This window comes from Terrapene carolina, unplaced genomic scaffold, assembly GCF_002925995.2.
Source record: "Terrapene carolina triunguis isolate 2854851 unplaced genomic scaffold, T_m_triunguis-2.0 Scaffold85, whole genome shotgun sequence".
Lineage (NCBI taxonomy): Eukaryota > Metazoa > Chordata > Testudines > Emydidae > Terrapene > Terrapene triunguis.
Genome location: NW_020664436.1, coordinates 29,735,471 through 29,759,901, shown reverse-complemented (window position 1 = coordinate 29,759,901; position 24,431 = coordinate 29,735,471). Strand labels below are relative to the sequence as shown.

The 24,431-nt window shown below is 38.6% G+C and overlaps 1 protein-coding gene across 1 annotated transcript in view; it reads right to left on the bottom strand.

Moving 5' to 3' along the window:
- Positions 1 to 3,987: 3,987 nt before the first annotated feature.
- The window catches only part of PDE10A (phosphodiesterase 10A), a 548,175-nt gene continuing 527,731 nt past the window's right edge, over positions 3,988 to 24,431 (bottom strand). The window contains exons 19-22 of the mRNA XM_026649717.1: positions 23,488 to 23,599; positions 19,647 to 19,727; positions 16,779 to 16,867; positions 3,988 to 9,835 (exon numbers count right to left, since the gene is read on the bottom strand). Of these exons, the coding sequence (XP_026505502.1) occupies positions 9,718 to 9,835; positions 16,779 to 16,867; positions 19,647 to 19,727; positions 23,488 to 23,599 (400 nt within the window). The 3' untranslated portion in view covers positions 3,988 to 9,717. The remainder of the gene's footprint in view (positions 9,836 to 16,778; positions 16,868 to 19,646; positions 19,728 to 23,487; positions 23,600 to 24,431) is intronic.

Here is a 24,431-nt window from a genome sequence, read left to right as displayed (position 1 = left end):
CTTATAAGTCTATGAAAAGAAATAAGAATACAATTCTTAGGTCATTAATAAACTTCTGATCATCTAAAACTGCCAGAGGACCCTCTCAGGGATCTTTCGTAGAAGAGCAACTAAGAACCTCCTTCAGCAAGTGCTTACTGTCAGGGGTAGCTATGTTATCTAAGGGCCAGATTGGCCCTTGTGCAACTGCATGGGGGAGAGCTGAAACCTCCTCCTTGTGTGGCCCACAGAAAGGCCAGGCACAAACGCAGTCCGTAGGCTCAGGAAAGGATGTAGCACTTTGCTGGGCTACGCTCTAGGATCAGACCTGTGAAGGAAAGCTCAACCTGGCTGTTTATAGTGCAAATGTTTGCAGTTCTCCTCATTGTTTTAATGGAGCTTATGCTACGGAAGCCTCAGCTGGGGCAGCAGAGGAGGAGGGGCTGTATTAGGTGCAAAGTGCCTAGTTGTTGCAAAAGCAATGGAGCGGAGCTACTTGCCTGAGAACTGGGAAAAGCTTGCTGATTGCAGAAGTCCTCCTGGGACAATTTCGTGACTTTGGACATGGAGTGGGACCAGCAGGGGCTGCAGGAGTACACGGCACTCCGTAAAGGGGAAGTATCAACTGATAACATAAGTTCTCCGTTGGTTCTGAGCTTTAGCGTGCAAACTATGCTTGTTAATTTGTGCATAAAAATTGCAAAGAAGTCATGGTCTTTGGGTTATGTACAGTAGGTGGGGCTCAAATATATCTCATATTTTCTTAGAAATTGTAAAGTCATTGTTTAAATTGTAAGAAGCACTCTGGGGGTTTTTTGTGGTCTGTTACACACTACACTGGCAAGTTCACCTTGACTATGGCCCTGAAGGGTGGGATTTTAGCAATATCACTGACAACAGAGCTAGGCCAATGGTGAGTGCCTTCAAAAATTCTATCCTAAATTATTTTTTTTGTGTGTTAATAACTCAGGTAGTTGGGTCTGTTACCTGTTATTCTGGTGATTGGGGTTATTTGCTGTTTTTTTAAAGAGGACTGTTTGAGATATGAAATGAACATCATCCCTGCCAAGTTCTGAGCACCTCTTGCAAATAATACTGAGTGCTTCCCTCTGCTTCCACTGAAATCAGTGAAATTGATGTGCTGATGACTTTGCAAGACTGAGCCCTATACATTCATAGCCTCTAAGGCCAGAAGGGACCATTGTGATCACCTAGTCTGACCTCTTGTATAACACAGGCCATAGAACTGCCCCCAAAATAATTCCTAGACCATATCTGTTAGAAAAACATGCAATCTTGATTTAAAAATTATCAGTCTTGAAGACTTCATTATGAACCTTGGTACATTGTGCCAATGATTAATTACTCTCACCATTAAAAAAACTACACCTTATGTCCAATCAGGGATAGCCTTGTTATCTAAGTGTTACATGGCTAAACTGTTTGAGGTTTTGTAGTGTTCAAACTTACATGCTATCTCTTCCTGCTATTTCAGTTGGAGATCCTTCACTTCCTATCCTACACTACTGTGCAATATATCTGGTCCTGTTAAAAAACTACCATGGTCAACCCCACAGACAGCTTTATGTCATCGATGGATCAAGTGATCCCTGTATATAATCTCTAAAAACATCACATGGTCTCTCTGTATGAACAGAGACACTGTATATAAAACAGCTGGAACTCTCAGGGTGAGATTCTGTGCTGTGCCTCTAAGGGGTGCAACACAGAATTCACAGCTCAGCACTGAGGCACTTTTGAAAATGCCACCAGGTGCTTAAGCACCTAACTCCCATTAATTTCAGTGGGAGTTAGGGACCCTGCCACTTTTGAAAATCCCACTAGGCGCTTATCTGCATCTTTAGGTGCCTGAATATCTTTAAAAATCTGACCCTTGGTGACTTGTCCAAGGTCACTTAAACCCAGCTCTCCCAAGCACTTAACTCCAAATCGAAATGGAAGCATCAAGCAGGATTCTTCACAAAATCCCATGCATTTTTATGTCAACTATCTTGTGCCCACAATTTGTCACCTATTCCTTTCCCAAGCTGATCCATACTGCTAACAATAATTGTCAAGCGAGGTGATTATTTACTGTTTAAAAGTAACTAAAGTTTAGTACTTTTACAACAGGCACCAATACAGGACTTTACTGATCCTTAAAAGTGGGAATTGAGGGAAGGGTGGAATCTCCTTGGAAACTAGGCAAATCACGTTCACGTTCCACTTTACGTGTTGGGATGGGGGAAAATGCCAAACTAGGATGAAAAAAAACCTTTGTCCTACACACAGGTCAAATCTCAGCACAGTCAATGTATTAGAACATTGGTCTTGAGGTTGAAACAATCCGCAGTTAGATAAAACGAGCTGAGTCTAGAAGGAAAAGGGAAGGGGTTTGTTTCCCTAAAGAATTCAGAAACAAACTTCAAAACACCCTAAGTGAAGGTGGGAAAAGACAAGCTACAATATGTCCAAAATAGCCTCTGAAATATCGCTGAAGGAGGCACTCAGCTCCAGCACAGCATCAAAACTAACTGCATTAGTGAGAAAGACAATGCTCCTCCCCTCAGAAGAGCTGAGGCTGTTGATGTGCTAGGGATTGAGGAGTCCCACATGCCATATCGACACACCATAGCTGACAGAGAACTGAAATTCCCTTATCAACACCGATTTCAAAGTCCTAGTCGGTTATGAAGTTGAAGGGCTAAGAAAGAGATCAGTTCTCCAAGGAATCTACTGGGAACAGGGCACTGAAAAAAGGATACAAAGCACTGTCCAAGTGGAACTGAGGTCTGCAGAACTGGATCCGGCCTCTATGGCGGCAATTCCAACAAATAGCTCCTTTGACAAACTCAGTAAAAAAAAGGAACTGGAGGGGAACATTACACAGTTGTCAAGTAACAGAGGGGTAGCCGTGTTAGTCTGGATCTGTAAAAAGCAACAGAGAGTCCTGTGGCACCTTTAAGACTAACAGATGTATTGGAGCATAAGCTTTCGTGGGTGAATGCCCACTTTCGTTATGCTCCAATACATCTGTTAGTCTTAAAGGTGCCACAGGACTCTCTGTTGCTTATTACACAGTTGGGATTTTCATGCTTTTTAAGTGTGTGGACCCAAATCATAATAGACATTGTTTCATGGATCATCTCCCCTTGATTCATGACATCATGAGCAACAAGAATGATTAAAGGTCTTGAGAACATGACCTATGAAGGAAGGCTGAAAGAATTGGGTTTGTTTAGTTTGGAAAAGAGAAGACTGAGAGGGGACATGATAGCAGTTTTTAGGTATTTAAAAGGGTGTCATAAGGAGGAGGGCGAAAACTTGTTCACCTTAGCCTCTAAGGATAGAACAAGAAGCAATGGGTTTAAACTGCAGGTCTAGGTTGGACATTAGGAAAAAGTTCCTAACTGTCAGGGTGGTTAAACACTGGAATAGATTGCCTAGGGAGGTTGTGGAATCTCCATCTCTGGAGATATTTAAGAGTAGGTTAGATAAGTGTCTATCAGGGATGTTCTAGACAGTATTTGGTCCTGCCATGCGGGCAGGAGACTGGACTCGATGACCTCTCGAGGTCCCTTCCAGTCCTAGAATCTATGAATCTATGAATCATGGATCTCCCTTCCCCCTCCACATACTGTCAATCACATAAAATTATTGTGGCAACTACAGCAATTGCTTACTTGGAAAAGTAACATAAGGAGATAATGTATGTATTTGTATTAGTCATCTAATGCAAGGCATGACCTGAAAACAGAGGGAGCCAACAGCATCTGACCAGCCAGTTCTCCACTGATCACTAGTGAGTGCCCTGTGTTCAGTGGGTGGTCTTTTGAAAACCGTCCAGGAGGGCACTGAGGCACCTATTAATGTCTTGAAGGGTCAAAAACCATTGAGACAGATGAGAGTTCCTGCCATTCATCCTGGAACTTTGATACTTAAAAGTAAGAGTCCAGTCACCATGGTATCTTTAGATGTATTTTTATTATAGTGATCACCATTAAAAAGTCAACGTTTCCCCATAGCTACCCACCATTCTATACCCGAAATAACACATTTCCCTGCACAAACAAGAAATCTCAATTACTATGGGCGAATGTTGATTTTTAATGGCAGCTACTGATGAATCTCGTTTTGACAGAAGCATATATAAAATCACCTGTTGTATTGAAATTAACTCATCCATGTTATTTTCTACAATTGTCAGTACTACCTCACATGATCACATGCTAACCCAATAGAAGGCTCTTTGGAGCAAGGATTTGTTTGTATAGCATCAAGCAGAATCCCCGTCTGGAACGTCTGAGTGCTACTGTTATGTAAACAGTAATAAAAGGAGGAGTGGCAGAATTATAGGTACTGTAATAAGGTGCATTCATATTGTCTTTTTTAAAAATCTGTAATTTGGCTAGCCATTTCTACTGTGAGGTTTGTCTTAGCACACCTACCTCTTCCTGGGAACAAACCTTTTATCTCAAAGTTAGATGTATCTGGGTGGGTCATGAAAAACAGGATTTGAGCATAAGAGTTCTGAAGGAAACCCATGTAAAGAAACTATTCTAACAATACTAATTTTTTGCCCTCTTTCCTCCTTATCAGTGAGCCTAGACAAAAAGGGCCACAAATCTTTTCAAGCAACATATATGTAGTTCCAAGATGCTGGAAACAGATGGATTGTAAATCCACTCAATTAAATTTAATTGTGAACTCAGATCCTCAGCATGGAAGTCAATGTAGCTCTGGCAATTTACATCAGCTGAGGATCTGATTGTAATTTAAATATTTAATATACAGTAAGACATGTTTTGTTATAGAAAATACCTGCAACAGCAGATGTTTGGAAAAATGCACCTTAACTGATAAGTTGTCACATGTACAGAAAATCAAATGTTGATCCTTTTCATGGATTCCATTGCCTTTTGTTCTCATTTTTCCTTGTATTTTACTTGTAGTATATCAACAAACATACACACAGGTCCACAAGAAGTCCCCGTCCCTCTCCCCCACTCACAATAACACCAAAAAATGAACATAGAAAATATTAAAAAACTCTGTATTCAGTAATATTCACACCAAAGTGTATGGATAGATATATCCATTAAAATTATGAACATTTCTAAATATATTTTATGTATCATACATATATTTATATGTATAATTACAGATCCACAGAAGTTGTCTTGCTGTGCGAAAGCCAGCAATTAAAGCAGAAACAGGTTTCACAACAGGACACCCATATATGCATATGTACTGGCTGTTTGGTTTGTTAATTTATTTACAACTTAACTATATCATAATAAATGATTACTGCTCTATTGTACAAACATAATAGTAAAGGTTTAGGTTTGTTTTTTAAATACAAAGACTGCAAATGAATATATGAAAAAATACACACCATGTACAGTATTTATAATTTATAAATGCAAAGGTAAGACCTCTTTAAATTATTGCACTTGCATTTCTTTTTACAAAGAAGATAGTTTATACGTGTCATATATATAAAATTAATTTTTCAGCTTACTAGATGTCATAAAGTTGAATGCTGTTATCTTGAAGTTCTTTCTTCTTCACAGAACTGCCCCCTCTGAATTTTGAATATACGTGGATCTACTCTACAAACCAGTTTGATCTACCCTGCAAACCAGTTCATTACTAACTTTTTCAGTTTTTGACAGAGCATACACCCAAATTACAATTGAGCACAGTTTTTGGTCAGCAAGCAGACAAAAGATAGTTGTAATGTGCCTTTGCTAGATTGGGATACATAACCTAAAATTTGAATATGAGTATCCTTATAGAAGAGTGTAGAAAGTCACTTAGTCTCCTTAGAATGAACAATTTACTGCACCATTTCACAGAATGGCAACTATATCACAGTGTTTTAGGCAAATGCATTTCTTCAAGAAGGTTGCAATTGTTTGAACAGGTAAGGGAGACTTGGGTATTTCTTTTAGATAAATAATGCTATATGTTGCCCTTACAATTTTAACACTAAGTGGCCTGAACACAGTAACAGCAAGAGACTGACTAGCTAGTACAAATATTTCTACTTCTAAATTTGCAATCCATGCAGATTATTTAAAACACACCTAAGTACTCTGTACTGTGTGCCATATGAAAATGTAAGTGCTACACTGCATGCCTCCGAGGATCTAATTAACATATTTGAAAATGTGCTCCCATTTAAAAAAAACCCAGTACATTATTCTAATGTATTGCTTCTACAGTGCTACAATTTATAATAATGTAGCTGCAATATGCTGAACCATTACAGTAGAATATTGCACCATCTTACAAAAATTCTTAACTTGATTACCGCAGTAATGGAGTTTCCAGCAAAGCTTTTATAGAATACACAGGATATTAAGTGAGGGCTAAAATGGCTAATACCATCCTGCGCCATCCACTTTTCACAGGTTGGCTACGTTTTCCTCATTCATTATGTTCCAGGTATTGTTTCAAGATGCATCAGCAGGAGCTATGGCTGAATATGCATCTTTCTCAAATTCAGCTTCTTTTGCCTACTCAAAAGAATGCTCAAATATAAAATCCCGGTAGACGCTTTTTTCTATTGTTTTCTTTAGAAGGGAAAAGGTCATTAAAACTTTAATAAAAAAATGCTCTTTTGGAAATAAAAACTATACATTTTATAAGACTTCTAGAAAACATGTCTGCCAATTTTTTAAAAGTTCTTATTCATTTTGTGTGACTACATTTTTAAAGGGACAAAACCTCAGCTGACATTTGACCACTAAAATGGTTGTGTCAGATGTTTAGTTGTTCTATTTGCCAGTGAAAATATAAATTTGTGGACAACCAAATATTCAACATGGACCTGAGTCATGACATTCGAATGCAGACTCAAACTTCTTCTCAGATTAGGGTTTTCAGTTCTGGGATACTGATTTGGGTTTACTTCTGTCAAACACCTGGATGCCTAAAACTGTACTCACTAAATTAGTCTATAGGACAAATTGATGCAACTTAGAAAATTTTGCCCATTAAAACTATTGTTTTTGTTGTTGTCTAAAATATAGGTAGGCTTTGTCCATATGGTTTTACTCCTTTCCCCTGTCTTATTCCAGAGGAGAAGAAAGAGGGTGGGGGGACTGTATTAACTCTAATGGAACTTTAACTATAACAAACTGTTTTAAGTGGTTCAGGTTACTCAAAATGTCAAGTACCAATATGGTTGTCTCATTCTCATCACATTAATAGAACTATTTATTGCAACTTTGCTTAATTTGTTAGGGAAATATATAAAGCACCTATATGATACTGCCAAGCATTTTCAGTGACGACTCATGATCTAGCTAATTTAGATTTTACAGTCAGTGACTGGAAATCACACAAACATTCTGTGAAATGAATATAGCATGTGACAAGGAATATTTTGCAACACTGACAAGATCAGCAAACAGAGGGAGAAGGGACGGTAATAACAGACATGCTTGAGCCATGAAAGAGATTTTCAATGAGTTGTTTTGGGTATCTCACAGATATACAGACAGACTGTATTTGAGGCCACCACAGATCTGTGAAGTTTCCACATAAATCAGTAACTCTGGGTCGTGTCCCAAGTTCTTTGCTTGCAGTAACACAGGCTGCGTATGAATTGCATTATTTAAACCAGAAGTGATAAGGAATAAAGTAGAGGACACCACTTATGTCAATCTTGTTTGTTTAGTTTGATAAAATTGCATCCTTATAATTTTTTTTCATTCCAAAAAAAATTCACTGGTGACTATGCAGAGAATAACATCATTTAGTAGTGGCAAAGCAAACTAAGCGCTTGCATGGATGCTGCTAGACATCCTTGGTCCCCTGTATGATTCAAATCTGAACTTCAAATAAAAAGATTTGATCAAGATACCCCAAATCTAACCCTACATGGTATTTTATGTGCTGCAAAGGCTTATGTATAAATTACGTGATTATAGATCACATACTGTATATGCATACAAACATAAACTGGTTTGTGCTTGACCAGAACAGAAGGCAAAACTCTTCAGGGACCCAAACATTTAAATAAATAAAAAAAATAAGATGCATGCTTATTAGATCAATACAGTTCAGTAAACAAGCAGAATGGAAAAAGAGATACTACCTATTGCCTTTAAACTGCTGACCGTACTACTTGTTGTTTTTACACTACAGTGCAGTGTTGCCACCGAACCACTTCAAAACTTGCCTATCTGCACGCAGGTAAGAAGAGTTGTATAATATAATGTAGGCTCGGCAGTGCAGACTAAACAAATGCAGTGTTGCTAATGACCGGGGTATATAAAAGATGTACCATATCTACGCTGAAATTTTATTTATTTTATTTTTAAAAAGAAAGATTCAGGGTCAAATTTTGTATATTGAATTACACCCTTTGCAACCACATTACAATCAAAAGGGTTGCATTGAGCATAGGGCCCCAAACTGCAAACAGTTATACATGTGCTTAATGTTAAGCACATGCATAATAGTTTGCAGGATCCGAGCCCTACATCAGCACAGAATTTCTTCCAGAGTTTCAGTTTTCTGAATCAGCTATTTTTCTGCTTAGTTAGGTAGCTCTAAACTTGGAAATGTTTGCTGAACTAGAAAAAAAAGCAAACGTGAAAAAGGTAAATGGCTTCCCTTTTTTTTTGGTAGTAGAAAACATACAGTACTGGTGAGCAACATAAACGCTAGTCAAAGGAAAATACTTTCCTTTTATTGTGATGGTACCACAGTAATGCCTAGTATACCTGACTTTTCTGACAAGGCTCCTATTTCCAGCAGAAAGTATTGTACGTTAAACATGTCTCTCTAATATTTTCTAAAATATGACTCACCACGAAAAATATTAGCATGACCACTTGACATACAGCTAGCTAGGCAGGCAGATCTCTGCTATTACATTCAAACTTTAGCCTGTCATTTTAGTCAATGTTGATAAAAAGGTCCAGCCTGAAATTATGCCTGCATCTTTCCTTACTGGAGATAAATATCCAGTACTTCCAGTGTATGAATGGATGAGCTCTCTATCTTTTCACATAATTACAAAGAACCAAACACCACAGCCAGTGCTTTCAACATTTAACTTGAGAAATAAAACAGTTGTTCTGTGATACCTAATAGAGTTTTTAGAGCCTTGAGCCTAAAAGTTGATTTTCCTTCTGTCTGCAGCAAGATAATTCAAGTACTGTAACTTCAGGAAAAGTTACAGTCCCAGAGGTTTTCTGCTAAATTTCAAACTGATTACAAGTAGATCACACATAAACATTCACAATAGCAATGTGTAAAATGTTCTATTTATAGCCAAGAACTCCCAAGTGACACTGGTGTTAAATCCAGCCACAGTACAATATAATAAAAGTACCATTGAAACCCTTACTAGAAAGATACAATTTTAAAAGTACCCCCTAATATTTTTCCCTTCAGTTTTGAATTAAGGCCTCAGCAATGTAGCCCATGAGAAAAGGCCAGTCTTTTATATTCACATGTCATAAGTTTGCTTTGACAGCTGATTCTGTAGCAACTAAGTTGTCAGTCTCTCTCTGGTTTATGTTGTGTCACTGATGTTAGACAGGAGACTGGCAGTCAGTCGCCTAGCTGAGGTAACTCTGTAGGTATTACCTCTACAGGCAGATCTGCTTCTCAGCATTTGTAGCTTTTTTTTTTTCCTTTCCAAAAAAGAAAAAACCCAAACCAAACAAAAAAACAAAGGAGAGATGCCTTAGAGTTAAACCAATTTGTCATGGCTGTTTAGTCATCAATCTTCACAGGAAGTGAATCTGAGGTCTGGGGATCATGTGGTTGGGACGGAATCCATAATGAAGTTTCCTCTCCTTGCGTCAATTTTTCCCATTGTTTGAGATTTTCCCTGGAGATGCAAAAAGAGCATAAATCTGTACATAACTTTAATATTTTGTTCATAATAATTTCTGTTATATTATACCAACAGAAGTAGCTTTATGGCATACATAACACCGGTCGATAAAGCTTTTCTTACTACTGTATTATTTCATCTTATTTCTTTCTGTCAACTCCATATTTTAACCTAGATGCCTATTCTAGGGAAGTATATGCTGGCTATTGCCAGGATCCTGTGTGTTCTGCAATTCAACAGCTGCCGATTTGCCACAGAATTCACCCCTTGCTAAAGAATTGTGCTAAGGAGTCTGCTTCCATTTCTTATAAAAATTATATTTCTAATCCTCATGATTGCAGAGATGTCTTTGAAAGCATGACCTAATGCAGTGATGCCTGCTCAAGGCTGCAGAGAAACTGAAACAATAGCTCTTGAGAGATGTGACCTGTCCCATACCTCACTCAGGGCGTCATGGACTCTGTGGCAACCTAATTTGTCATTTTTCCAGGATGCCACAGAATTCAGCATTCTTGCCATGCCATTTGCCTCTACAGAAGCCATGGCAGCCCACAATTCTTCATGAAGCCTTCTCTGCATTTATAGACATCTTCTCTGCATCTCAAGACAATACAATTCTGCTGGCCAAAGTAGCTAGTGAACACCTTTTAGATACTAGGATTATTGTAAAAATAACAAGGAGTCCTTGTGGCACCTTAGAGACCTCTGAAACCTGTCACCATGTAGGGTTATTGTATTAGTCAGTCTTCTCCAAAGCAAAGGGCCTTCGAATAAGGGGCGGGGTTCTTGTCTATTATTCTCCTTCCTAGAGGCAGACAGTGCTCATTACCTTAGAGCCTGGCCTACCCTCTCCATCAAGTCTCCAAACTTTGGTTTTACAAATCATAAAAGTGTCAAATAGCACAGCTGTTTACAGCTTAAGTATCTGAATGGAATATGGAGCTAGAGTTTCACCTGGTGTAAACTGGTATCACTCCAAGGACTTAAATTGGACTATGTCAATTTATATCGCTCTGGATCTAGTGAGTCCATGATATTTACATATGGTCAAAATGGACCACTTAGTTTTCAAATGCAGAGTAAAAGACAGCCATACTATCTCAGTTTTAACAAAATTCACTCCATTGTGTCCTACCAAGTGTGTAGTTATCAGGGCCGGCTCCAGCATTTCTGCCACCCCAAGCAAAAAAAAAAAAGAAAAACACAAAAAAAAGCCGCGATCGGCGGCGGCAGTTCAGCAGCAGGTCCTTCGCTCCTAGAGGGAGTGAGGGACCTGCCGCCCCCAAATTGCTGCAGGTGCCGCCCCTCTCCCTTGGCCGCCCCAAGCACCTGCTTGTTAAGCTGGTGCCTGGAGCCGGCCCTGTTAGTTATGTAGACAGACTCTCAGACAGATGTCTGCAGTGAAGGAATAGGAATACAAAACTACTAAGGCCTTACGTATTATGTATCACATTAGATCATTCTAGTTTATGCCACAAGGCCCTCCTGATTTATGTGACACAGCTTCATTGAAATATTTGGTAAAATGCAGGAAACCACTAAGATATACCAGGTTCTAAGCTGGGAGAGCAGAGAAGTGGTAGGAGCAGAAAATTCTGAAGCACACTTATGGGAGAGCAGATAGAGACTTGCAGAGGTGATGAGCGCCATCTGGGATGCTAAGAGCTCCACTCCTGTTAGGAGCCCTGGGATGGAAACTACGTACTCCTGGTCATTACAATCTGAAAAATACACCTGGAACCAACCAACCAATAAAGAAGAAGCACTTGGTGTGGGGCAGGAGGGGCACTGAGAGCTATGAAAAAAGCTGAACAGCCACCACCATTCCCAGCTCACTTGACATCCAGAAACTCTAGAACATCCCAGTGAGACTCCCTAGGAATGGAGGGGTGTGGGGGGGAAGGGGCAGGGGAAGATGTCAATCATTATTTGGTTTTTAAATCTGTCTGTTTTATCAGGGATTCAGAGTCCTGAAGGCAAGAAAACAAAAATAGGCTTTAGAAAATTTTGGTTTGAATTCAATCCATCCTTAAAAATCATCCCCTCTCCTTTTATCCCCAATGTAAATATATCATCTCAGATTTGGCTGCTTTGGTATGCACTGTGTGTATTCAGTTTCCAAAACAATAATGGAAGTGACACCATACAAATACAACACAGATTGTGTCTTTGGCCTGCACAAATTCAGTAAGAAAGTAAACTTATTGTTCAGAACAGATTTATTAAAACAGAAATGTGGAGCAAACTATCAGATAAATTAACCTTTCAGATTCTTAGGTAATATCTTATTTCAACAAGATGAATGATGGTGTCTTTTTAAAAGGTACAGCTGGTATGATTCATATGCCTTTCTGCTCACCAGCAAAGCTCTGGCTCTGAAGTGCCTGGAATAAAGGCCCACAGTCTCTCAAAGTTAAAACTTTGATGCTGACAGGATGTCCTGGCTGCCTGTGTTGCTATTACTTTGCAGCATTTGTCTGTATTCCAAAGAATTCAAGGACATAACATCTTAAACACCGCATTCCCGAAACTAATACTATGGGTATAAGGGTGATATCAAAATGTATTTAGTCAGCAACTGAAGCAGTATTGAACGAAGCTCTTCACTGTGATGAAAGCCATTTGCCTCTCACTAAAAAGGCCATATGCACCACACCCTAGTTATCTGAGGGTATGTCTACACAGCAACTAGAAACCCATGAGAGCCTGAGTTTGCTGGCATAGGCCAGCCACGGGTGTCTAGTTGCTGTGTAGAAATACCCCCAAGGGCTCTGGGGAAACCCAAGACCTCCAGTTAGACAAGAGTTTTGATAATCAGAGGACCTGGTCAGTGAACTTTGAAATACATATTCAGGGTTGAGTTCAAAGCCCCTTGTCTGGCTCCCCCAGCTATAGACAGCCCAGAGCTGGCTGGCTCAGTGCAGTTCCAGTCTTGCTGAATTTAGGATCTCTGCAGGGGTGGCTTTGGTTGTGCAGAGCTGCTAAGTTCTGAAATCAAAGAGCTGCTGATGAATAGGAGGTTAGGCAAAACTCTTACATTGTAAGATTTCAGTTTATCGGGAGCCATTTCAATCTTGTGGTGATCATTAATTCGGCTCACCTGAATATTAGCAGTTCTACACAACTTTAGTCAAACCTTAGGGAATGTACTGGACCTTGAGATGAACCAAGAGTTTAGCTTACCTGGTGTTTGAATAACTAAAATTTGACTGTAGTTGACAAGGACTTTTAGAAGTAAAAATATTGAATCTTGGATTCCTAATAGTGAAACATGATTACTGAGGTACAGAACACCAGTGCAATCAGTACTAAGCAGTCTGATTACTGTTAATTCACACGCCATATGCTGGTACAGAAGAAACACATTCTTCAAAAGATGCTCATATTTATTCTAAAAGACTCTGTGCCTGACCTTCAGAGGCACAGAGCACCTGTAACTCCCACTGAAGGCAAGTAAAGTTGTGGGTGTTTGGCACCTCTGAACATCAAGCCTTAAGCATTTCTATTTGAGTGTCCAAGAAGTGAGACTCCCAAAATTAATAGATATTTTAGAAAATTTATTTTAACAACATTGTTTAGGGTAGGGAGGTTTTGCTTGTCTAAAGTTTTGGGAATCTGTCCAGGAATCAAGAAGGTTGGGGTCTAACTGGAATCCTGATCCTGACCAGAACTTCGTGAAAATTTTCAGCCAACATTTTTTTTCAGCAAAAAATGTAGATTCGGTGACACTGAAATGTTTTGTGAATTTGTGCTGAATTCGCCAAATTGTTTCAGTTGGACAAGAAAATCCAAAAACCCTAAATGTTTCATTTTGACATTTTCAAAATGAAATGTTTCTATTTTTCTGTTCAAAATGACCTTGGTCTGAAACTTCCTTCAATGTTATTTAAAATTTTAACTTTTTTTAAAAATGCTCAAAATCAAAACAAAATTTTTCTTTTCAAATCAAAATAAATGTTTCGGTTCAATCCAACATGAAAGGTTTTGTTTGATTTTGTTCAAACTGAAAGACATTTAAAAAAACCCTTTTTGATAAGCCTAAAATTTTGAAAAGTTTTGGGTCAACCCAAAACAATTTTTTTCGGAACTTGCCCCGCTGGCTAGAAGTCCTGACAATGATATGCTGTGTAACCTTATGCATCTTATTTACCCTCTCTAATCCTCAATTTCCATATCTCTAAAATGGTAATAATGATGCTCAACTACTTCACACAAGTATTGTGAGCCTTATGTAAATATTTGTAAAATAAGTGCAAAACATAATTAAGGCCAGTCAAGTGACTGAGGAGTTCCTGGCTTCCAGTCCTGAGGTTAATCCATTAATCATGTGGCCTCTAAGAAGACTTCTTTTCTACCTACTTCATAATGAAAATATTTAAGTACATATTTCTGAGCAAAGTGGATTTCTGATTTCGAAGACATCCAGCTAATGGGAAATATTTCATGAAGAAATTCATCTGGAGTTTTCATAAATGTAAAACATTTTGAGGAAGTTGAATAAGTTTAAAAAAAAAAACCAGCATAATTGAGAAAAATTGTGATGGGAACCAGCTCTGCTACAGAATGCACAATTTGTCTTTAGGCCACAGAGGAACAGGCAGCCAACATCTAGCTTTCAGCTGTTGATATTACTGGATGACTATTTAGTAATCTATCCCGCACAGGAATTACAAATCTAGCAATTAGCTAGGTTGCAAGACTGCACAAGCTACCTCTACAAGACAGCTGACTGATTCACAGTCTAGTAAAATTAAGAATGTTTACAAGTAGTTTTATAGGGAACTTCAAGTGAATTAATTTTTTGCTGAAATTCTCGGTGTTTAGCTTTGGCCTTTTGTTTCTAGCATTAGGAAGGGAGTCTGGAGCCTCCAACACTGAAGGGAATGAAACGTCAGCGTAATAACAAAAACCATGTTAAAGCAGATAGGAACATCTGGAGTAGGCAGGAGCAAGTCTTGCCACCACAATTACATTTAGGCAATTGATGGGCTTATATCTGATATGTAGAAAAGGAGAGAATGCAGAGGAAAAAAGGTATGTGCATGCATGGGAGGGAAAGAGTCAGAAATAGCCTCCATCACAATGAGGTCCAGAAGTGGTAGTATTTATTTTATTTAGCATTTGCATATTCGCTGAGCCAAGCAATGTGGCCAAGTGGAGCTCTCGGAGCCCATCACTGAATTTAGTTAGCGGGCACTCCTCAATAATGTATATCATTGTTTGATCTGCGCCACAGCTGCAGCATGGCTTGTCTTGAAGATACTAGTGGTGCTGGTTGGCTGCACAGAGGCCTTGCCCAATCCAGGATTGACTAAGAAGGACCCATTGATGACATGGCAAGTTGAAGCTGGGCGGGTGAGCAGTAGGGTCTGTGATGAGGAACTGATTTGTGTTTGGTGTTAAGCACCAGTCTTCCTGCCATGGGATTCTGCTGTCATGTCCTGGCATGGCAGCCTTGACCACAATGGGTGTCGTAATGAAAGACATGTAGCTAGTGGGTTAAAAAGGGCGTTGAACAAGGGCAAGTCTGGGTTGGCATGTACCTTATCAAGCAGCTTGCAGCTGCAATCTCCCTCCTGATGTAAGGGGGAGCAATGTGGCTCAGAATTGGAAGCCATAGAAGATGAGTCAGTCGAATAGTTCCTGTGATAATGTGTAATTGTTGAGTTGATTTGCATGTCAACAAGTTTGGTGTTCCCTGACCGATTCCATACTGGCACACAGTACTCTGCTATTGAGTAAGAGATGGCAAGGGCTGAGGTCCTTAGGGTTGGAGCATCTGCTCTCCATGAAAAACCTGCCAGTTTGCTGAGAAGGTTGTTGTGTGTCTTGACCTTCGCTTGTATCTTGCTCAGGTGGCTTTTGTATGTCAGTGTTCGGTCAAGGGCCATGCCTAAGTAAACTGGGTAAGCTTCATGCTTCAGCCTCTGGCCATTCATTATGATGTTTAGTTCCCTCTTAGCGTTGGCATGGTGGAAGTGGTATAGGCTAGAGACTGTCTTGCTGGTGCTAGGTGAAGGTGCCATGTCTTGAAGTAGTCAGCCAGGTGGGGCAGTTGGGCTAAGTAAGCCACCATCTGAGTATTCTTGTCATATAACCAATGGAACTATTGTATGCAAATTAGCTGTAGAGCAAGGGTGTGATTACCTCTGAAATCACGTTAGTCTAGGACTGTTGGCATGGCATAGATACATACCTTGCTGTCGCACGGATATAATCTGTAAAGTCAAAGTGGCTGAGAACTTAAAAATTGGATGGTAACAGACCATGTATCCCAGTGATGACTGAACCTGGTGATATTCTGAATCAAAAAAGCTTTCAGCCAAGCTTGTAGCTGTTTCCATCACTTCACGCTGACTCAGTCATTCTAGGCTTCAGAGTATACACAAACACACACACTTCTGGACCTCAACTGTATATTTTAGATGGATGAGTGGATGGACAGACAGACAGAGAGAGAGGATTTCCTGTTTACTTTACACTACCACTGTACCCAGAAGAGAAAATGCTAGTGGTTTAAAGATCTGAAGAACAAAGAGAGTACTCTGATCTGCCACATAGGAGAGAGAAACATGTCAGTTCAACTAGAATACAGGAACACAATCAGCAGAAAAGGAATAGGAGAGAGATGAGGTGACAGTAAAAGCACAGAAGAAAAAGGTATTTTAATTCCCAGTAGTTATGCAAGTAAAATGGAGGCATGAAGCAGACAGAGGGAAATTGAGTTGTACTGGGCTAGATGGAGGTAACTAACTGGGGACACCTTACCAGTGGACCTGCTTGTCTACAGGTAGTTTTGACATTAAATAAATTTTAATAGCTGCATCCATAGACCTGTGTTGGCTGAACCTACCCAATAGTCCCTGCCTCCACGTGTTGGATGCACTTGCTAGAGAAGAACATTTATGTTTGTGCAAAAACTTGCACTGCTACTCACCTGCATGCCCGGAGTAGTGGCCCAGCAGGAGGGAAGATCTGTGTGAGTGTGGTGTAACATGGGATGGCTACAGCATTGTAGAATCCAATCTGTGAAAAACATGGAAAAAATATTGACAGGAGCCAAATTATGACACAGTTAACTGCAAAAGAGCCCCAACTTAGTCTATTTACACCGCTACCTCGATATAACGCGACCCGATATAACACGAATTCGGATATAACGTGGTAAAGCAGTGCTCCGAGGGGCAGGGCTGCGCACTCCAGTGGATTAAAGCAAGTTCAATATAACGCGGTTTCACCTATAACGCGGTAAGATTTTTTGGCTCCCGAGGACAGCATTATATCGAGGTAGAGGTATACTTACTTACTTTACAATTTACTTACTTACAGTCTATCTTACTGTTCTGTACTGCTGCCCATCACCATAGCCTCTGAGCACCCGTCAAAGTGAACTCAATAGCAGTCAGTTCTCCCTTTTGGGGGTAAAACATACTGCTTGAGGTAGGTTGTCTCTTTGGATTTTGTTGCTAGGTTGATTTGTTCATTGTGGGGGTTGGAGGCATGTGGGTAGATGGGACTATCCATGTTCGGAGTGTCATTATGGTGGAAAGGCTTTTCAAAGAGGAAAATATTGCAGTGTTTCCAAAAAATGGGTCAGATTCTGGATTTGCCTTATGTCCTCTGGAATTCTGATTCATACTTGGATTCCCTGGATGTTCTAAGGATATTGTATAGGAAAGTTTTCTAAAAATGTCTCCTGTTTCTAAACACTGGTTTAGCTCTAACTGTGGGGCCCCTCAGAAGATGGTTCAACTGATAATTTTTATGCTGTCTCACATAACGCTGCTCAGAGCAGGTCTAGTCAACACAGTGTTAAAGGTGCCACTAGCCCATCTAGGGTAGGGCACCTAATGTTGCTACCACTGGTGTTAACGGCAGGACATTTTCTGAAAACGGCCCTGCTGTAACTTCACTGATTTCAAGGGAGTCGTGTTTGCTTACACTACACATTTAAATTTGACCTCCTCCTACCGCCTCTCACTTAAAAAAAAAATAATAATAATCCCCAAAGCTTTAATAGAGGACCACATGCTAGCCAGTCTAGTGCAGGAAGATCCACAGCGTGGGCTACCAGTCTTTTCATCTGATATAGTTTTAAATGTATTTTAGTGAAATAGCATACTGTACCATGATCACAGGGCTTGACATGTAAACCCCTTTTTATCTATTGACATATTAGACCTTATCCACATATTAAAAAGCAAATCCTGACTACCTCCACAGATGCAGAGGCTCCCTCTGCAATGGAACTGGAGTGTAAATAGGTGTGTTTGGTGCTTTACAACAGATAGGAGATACAGTCCCTGTCCTCAAATTCTTACAATCTAGACTATAGAATATATGACATGACTGACAGAGAGGCTGCAGTTGGTAAGGGGGCAGCAACAGGAGGGAGGTTTAAACATCATAAAGGAGCTCACTATTTTAAACTGTATGTTTTATATGCACTCCATGGGGTTTTTTAAAGAGGTCTGTAATTAATTTTTATTTTATTTTAAGAACTGACAGACTGCTACAGACCTGTCACAAATTCTAAAGGAGATATCTGCTTAACCTACCCTATTAATACCATGGCAAAAAGAGAGAGGTTTTGCCAAAATTAAACACATCTGGGATTTACATTATAGAATCCTATCACTGAAACCACAGTATTTAAAAATAAAATAAAATATTATGGTTTGGGCCATGCAAATAAGACCACTTTCATTTAAAAAATACACAACGAACTGGACAAACTCTGAGAGGGTCAAAAAGAGTTAGGGTGAAAAAATGAATAAAACCAGTTAATCCATGACAATTCCTTGAGATAGTTTCCATTTCTGACCAGGAGTTTTAAATTTTATATTTTTTTATTTTAAAAAGTGCATAGATTCCCCAAACTAACATTCCAGTTCTCATCCTCTCAACCATACAGCCGCATTTTAAGGACAGACTGTGGCTAGATTAAAGAATTTCATATAGTTCCTCTTTAATTCTGTTTTACAAGTATATGAATATGTAAAAGATTGCAGGAAAACTTTCAAAAGCACCAAGGTAACTTGGGCACTTAAGTCTCATTGACCTTCAGTTACACACAGGCTCCTCAGTGCCTAAGTCCCTTATAAAAATGAAATTTAGGCATTTTTGAAAATTTTACCCAATGCTTTTCCATTTATTAATAACCAACATGTTAAAACCATCACTAGCTTTCAAAAACAAGGCTTTTAACTTTCAGAGAATAAAATTTAAAACAACTCTATTTCAGTTTTACTGCATAAGAAAAATTATATTTTATTTTCCAACCTAAAAATCCAATTTTTGAGAAAAGCTGCCCTTAATCTGAAATGTGTGGGCAGCTTTCTTCCCTCCCTTCATTACTACGGCTGCATCAGTCTGCTTATCAACAGGGCTTTCTGCTGAATGCATAATTGTGGCAATCATGCATCCGTTCAATGGACCTCGAAAATCATACTCTTCCAGGTGGGAGTGGAATTCTTCTGAGTGAGAGCTTTGAATCTGCCCTCTTCCAGCAGTTGGTTAAAAAGAGCTACGGTCTAGAGGAAATAGAGCTGCAACACACTATATTTCAGGACAGCATGAAATAGCATGCTCTTGTTCCAACAATGTCTCTGAGGAGGATGTTTCCAGATGCAATTTTAAAATCAGCTATGGGTTTGTATGGAAAGTGTGGAATTTGGCATGACAACTCACCAGGTCAAAAAATTATCACATGCCTTGCTAAAGGCAAATATCATATCCCTTATCAAGTTTTACTTGTGTGTATCTTGCAGCCATTATAAAACATTTAATTTTAGACAGCCCATACTTGGCCTTGAGGGACCTCATCCTTCTTGTCTCTGTCCATCATAGGTATAGGTTGAATACCTATCTTCTTCATTTCATCACCCTGGAGAAAGAAAAAAGAGTCATGTACTTCCTGAATAACTAAGGACATTCAGAAGAAAAATCAAGATTTCTTAAATCAAAAGGTGTTTCTGGTTTATATTATTTTTAATCTAAGTATTTGGAATTCAACATACCATATGGGAACAATTGAAGATACAATCTCAGAAAACTGTACAACAAGGACTCCTTTCATGAGCATGATATACTCAAATGGTAATGCAAGCAATAACTCCTAGAAACTAAGCATGATTGTGATATATTTTTGTGCATTTAACTTTGTTTTAGATGGGCCTATCCAAAGTTGAAGCAGTTGTATAGAGTAAAAATAACAGACCAATATAAAGATTTACCTGCTCTCCCCACAATCAACCCCATTTCTCTTAAAATGTGTCACCAATGCCTCATAAAATAATGACCTGCTTTGACAAGTTATCCCACAATCCCTCAACTAACTCATTCAGGAAAAGCCTAAGAGATGAATCTTGCAGCATGCCCTGAAGGTCAGTTGATCCAGGCAATTTTGGACCAAAGGTGAGGAGTAAGTTTCTCAGTATTGGGCACCTTGCAGAAAGTATCTTGCCAATCAGCCACCTCTTTTAAAAACAGGTGGTGCTAGCCACACGCTTGTGCTCATCACAAGTGCTGCAGTATTACATGGTGAAAGAGGCAGACTTTCAGGTATACGGGAGCCACACCTTTTATAGGGCAAAACCATCACCTTAAATTCTACCTGGGAACTAAAGAGAAGCCAGTGCACCCTGCTGATCACCAGCATAATGTTGTAAAGTTGCCCAATGGTCTTAAAACAGAACAGCATGTTTAGAACACTGCAGAAGTGTGATCTAAGAAACGTATAGATGCAATAAGATTAGTTTTGGCCACAGCTATTACTTGAACATCCAGGAATAGTAGAGAACCTAATGTGACCTTCATACTGCAAAACTGAGTAATAAGTGTTCTAGAAACTACCTCATGAAGTTGCTGATATAATCTGTGCTTGTTTCAGACCTCTACTGTATTCATAAAAGGCAAATAATTTGAAAAGCAAGTACAGTTCTGCACACTGTAAGAGCAACACATCTTACAGTACATACTGCTCTCTAATGGCAGATGTACACGCAAATCTGGTTATGAGTGAGGTTTCCATATGTACACTTCTGGCAAATATGGTCAGTGTTTAACTCATATATGCATATGTATGGATCTTTGTTTACACGTTTTTGTCTGTTTGTATATCTTGTTCGGGCAGTCCAGTCCAGTCTTCCTAGCCATTTCTATAAACCAGAACAGTAATTGAAATTAGCATGATGTGAGATGAACAAGTTGAACCAGACGAGTCCAAATAACTTAGATAACATATGCAGGTATAAAGGCGGTGGAGAGAATCATTGATTTGCAGGGATCCTAGAAATCCATTTGCCATGGAAAAATGCAGAATTTGTGTTTTTACAGAGAAGCTTTGGTTTTTACATTTTGTGAAAAAATAAAAACAAATATTAACTAAATTTTACGGAAAGTATCAGTGTCACTTATTCAATGAGTACAACCTCCCCCTCTTGTGGCTGATTTTTGAATGTGCTGACCACCCCAGGCAGCTGGTGGTTTGATTAATACAGAAAGCTGGATAATGGAGGCTTGGATAAACAGGGTTCTATTGTACATTGCTAAACATACTCCAATAAACTGCTTGCGGAGTATAGAGGTTACTCAACGGCATATAGGGATTCGTGTTTTAATGCATCTCAAATTTCACTTTAGCCTCCAGGACTAATTCAGAAAGTGAGTAATGTTAATATAAAAGCAATTTTTACTTTATTTTTGTGCTTTTCAACAAAAAAATCTGAAAATATAGAATACAGACATAGAAGTATTTGGTATATGGAAGAAATACAAATGGCAATTCTATTAATTTTATATTATAATGATCGATGGCACTGGTAGGCTTCGAACTTGCTTAAAAATTGTAAATATATCAATAAAACATTGTGTTCAACGGATACCAATATATAGATATATGGTCCTATTTAACAATTACACAAAGTGAAGAACATTTTAAACATACTGGTATTATAGGTAACTTGTATTCAATATATTGAAAGTAGCTATTAATCTCATATGCAGATTGTAAGCAAGTGGCTTTTCCACTCAGCTCTGAGAACTGTACAGACAACAACTATATCTTGTCCAAATTTACCCCATTACTGGAGTTTACCATTATTGCTAACTTAAGTAACAACAAAACATATGGTGGAATGCAGTCTAAATTTTCTACTGAGTTTGGCTGTTCTTAGAGTTTCCCCTGCAGGATACGTCTGTACCTGCCCTTAGTTTCCAATGCTTCAGAGGAACCTTCAGACCCTTTTATGTTCCTGAGGTAGCACCCGCCTGTGCTGTCTGCTAGGACAGGGTGAGGCACAGGAATGAATGCATCTTCTACCACCTGACACCCCCTCAGATTATCCTTTTCTGAAAAGTGATCCAGTAAAATATTATTGCGGGGCTCTGTGTTTATTGTCAATAGTTTCAAAAGAAAATATCCTCCATTTACAAGTAAAGAGATGTTTCTCTCAGACACATCCTGGGATTAGGGAGTCAAGTTAAAGTTTTTCCTTCTCGCACATCCTCACCAGTCAAACACTCTGCAGGGCAAATTTTGTCCTTAATCCCACCTTTATTACTGATAAGAAGAAAATAACCCAACTTGATTCTCCTGTTCCATGTTAGGTTTACAGCTCTGGCAGTTACAATAGATGTCTTTATACTTGTAAGCAAAGCAAATTTGCTACGGAATCACTGAGATAAAATAAAACAATAACCAAATCGTTCACATTTTGAATTCCAGAAGAAAGTAGTCAAGAAACAAACAAAATCCATGAAAAATCCAAGCCTGATTCTCGCCTCACACCATTGTAGATGAGGAGTAACTCCACTGAAGTTAACAGACACACACCTACTATATAAGAGAAAGGAATCAGGCCCTACAATTTACACATGCAAGATCAGTTCAGAATATAGAACAGATCTTCTGAAACTGAAACGGGAGAATTGTAGGATAATTCTGGGTTTAGTTTTTTAGCCCATATTCTCATCTTTGTTCATCTAAACCATAGGCTATTAAAAGGGAAACTATCAATCTGTTTAGGCTCTAAAAATCTTTTCTTCAAAAGAAAGCTAAATCCAATGCAACATTCTTTGAATAATACCTTACATTCACTTCATCAGTCATCCTTTCCCCTCTTGTTTTGAATTACCGTAACAGTATTTGGGTTCTCATTTATCTAAGCATAGGACATAATTGTACAAGTACAGCTATGTTCCATGTATAGATTCTCATTACATCGTCTTTGTAAAGGGAGCTTTGTGGCTTATTACAAGGCTACCATCACAAACAGCTACGTCTATTTCAGAGAACTCCCACTAGTGATCTGAAAATCATACAGATTTTCTTCTCTTTTGTCTTGTTACCCATTAAATCACTTTCTATTATGAGGAGATGCCTTCTAAATATAAATCTTTTATTTTGGGAAAACAATATACTTCTTGCTTGCAAGTTGATGACAAACCCCCATACTAATTTAGCTGCTCAAATGCTTTCCAGGGAGCTTACAATACAGCTGCATGCATAAATGAATATATTTCAAGACATACCTAGTAAGTAATCTATTGAAAATTGTTCTAGATCAACCTACTGTTGTGTTCCTTTCTCTCATTTATCTGGATATTTTCCATATGTAGAACAAATGTGAGAGACATATACATACCTCAGCCCAGAACTCTGCATATATATCATTAGTTGTCAATCTGGTAACTGGCCACAACTTTGTTACAGAACATAGATCACAAGCTGTCATCATCAGACCAATCATACGATCCCTAGAATACAAGAATATGAAATTTGTTATTTAGATAAAGCTTTATATTATTGTGTTTTGAAACTCTGTGTGTGTCCTGTCATATATATATATGTCCAACAACAAACAAAAAGTACAAATTCTACAAAATATCTCCCACATAACTCCACCATCCCTCTTTGATATTAGCTCATTGATAATTCATCACATGAATCATATTAGTACCATATCTCTCTTATTCAGTTCAGTAGCTTATATTATTGAAAAAGGGCTCTATTCAAGAGCAGCGAAGTGAAAAATTTGAGTCAAATGGCTGACCCAAGCAAGTGTAAATAAAATGTAGTGTTTCAAGGAAGATCATGCTATAATTGATTTATAGCATACATTATCCACTTTTGAGAAAAATTATGTCCCGTGATTTATACCTGTTGTATTTGTGAAGTTTTTAAGCAATTATTATATCTGACTTGGTACTATACTAAAATGTGCCTTTGTATTTTAAATATTGTATGATGCTAGTCTGTTTTGAACATGTGTTAGTAGTAAATTAGAATTTTGTTTGTGCTAATAGCCTGTATTTTTATTATAAGATAGATTAATTTAGTGCCATACCTATAACGTGTAGGAAATATACGCAAAATGAAGATCTTTCATACTTATGCAGAAATATAAACATTAAGTAGTTCAAGGATATCAGTGGTCAGGTATTCTCATTTTTAAGCAGTAATATACGTGCCCACTCTAGTATGAGTAAGTTTAGTCCAGAGCTCATTTTCTATTGTTAATTTACATAATGGCATGTCTACTCTTGGAAATTTACCAAAATATCTATTTTGTAATAATTATTTCAGAAT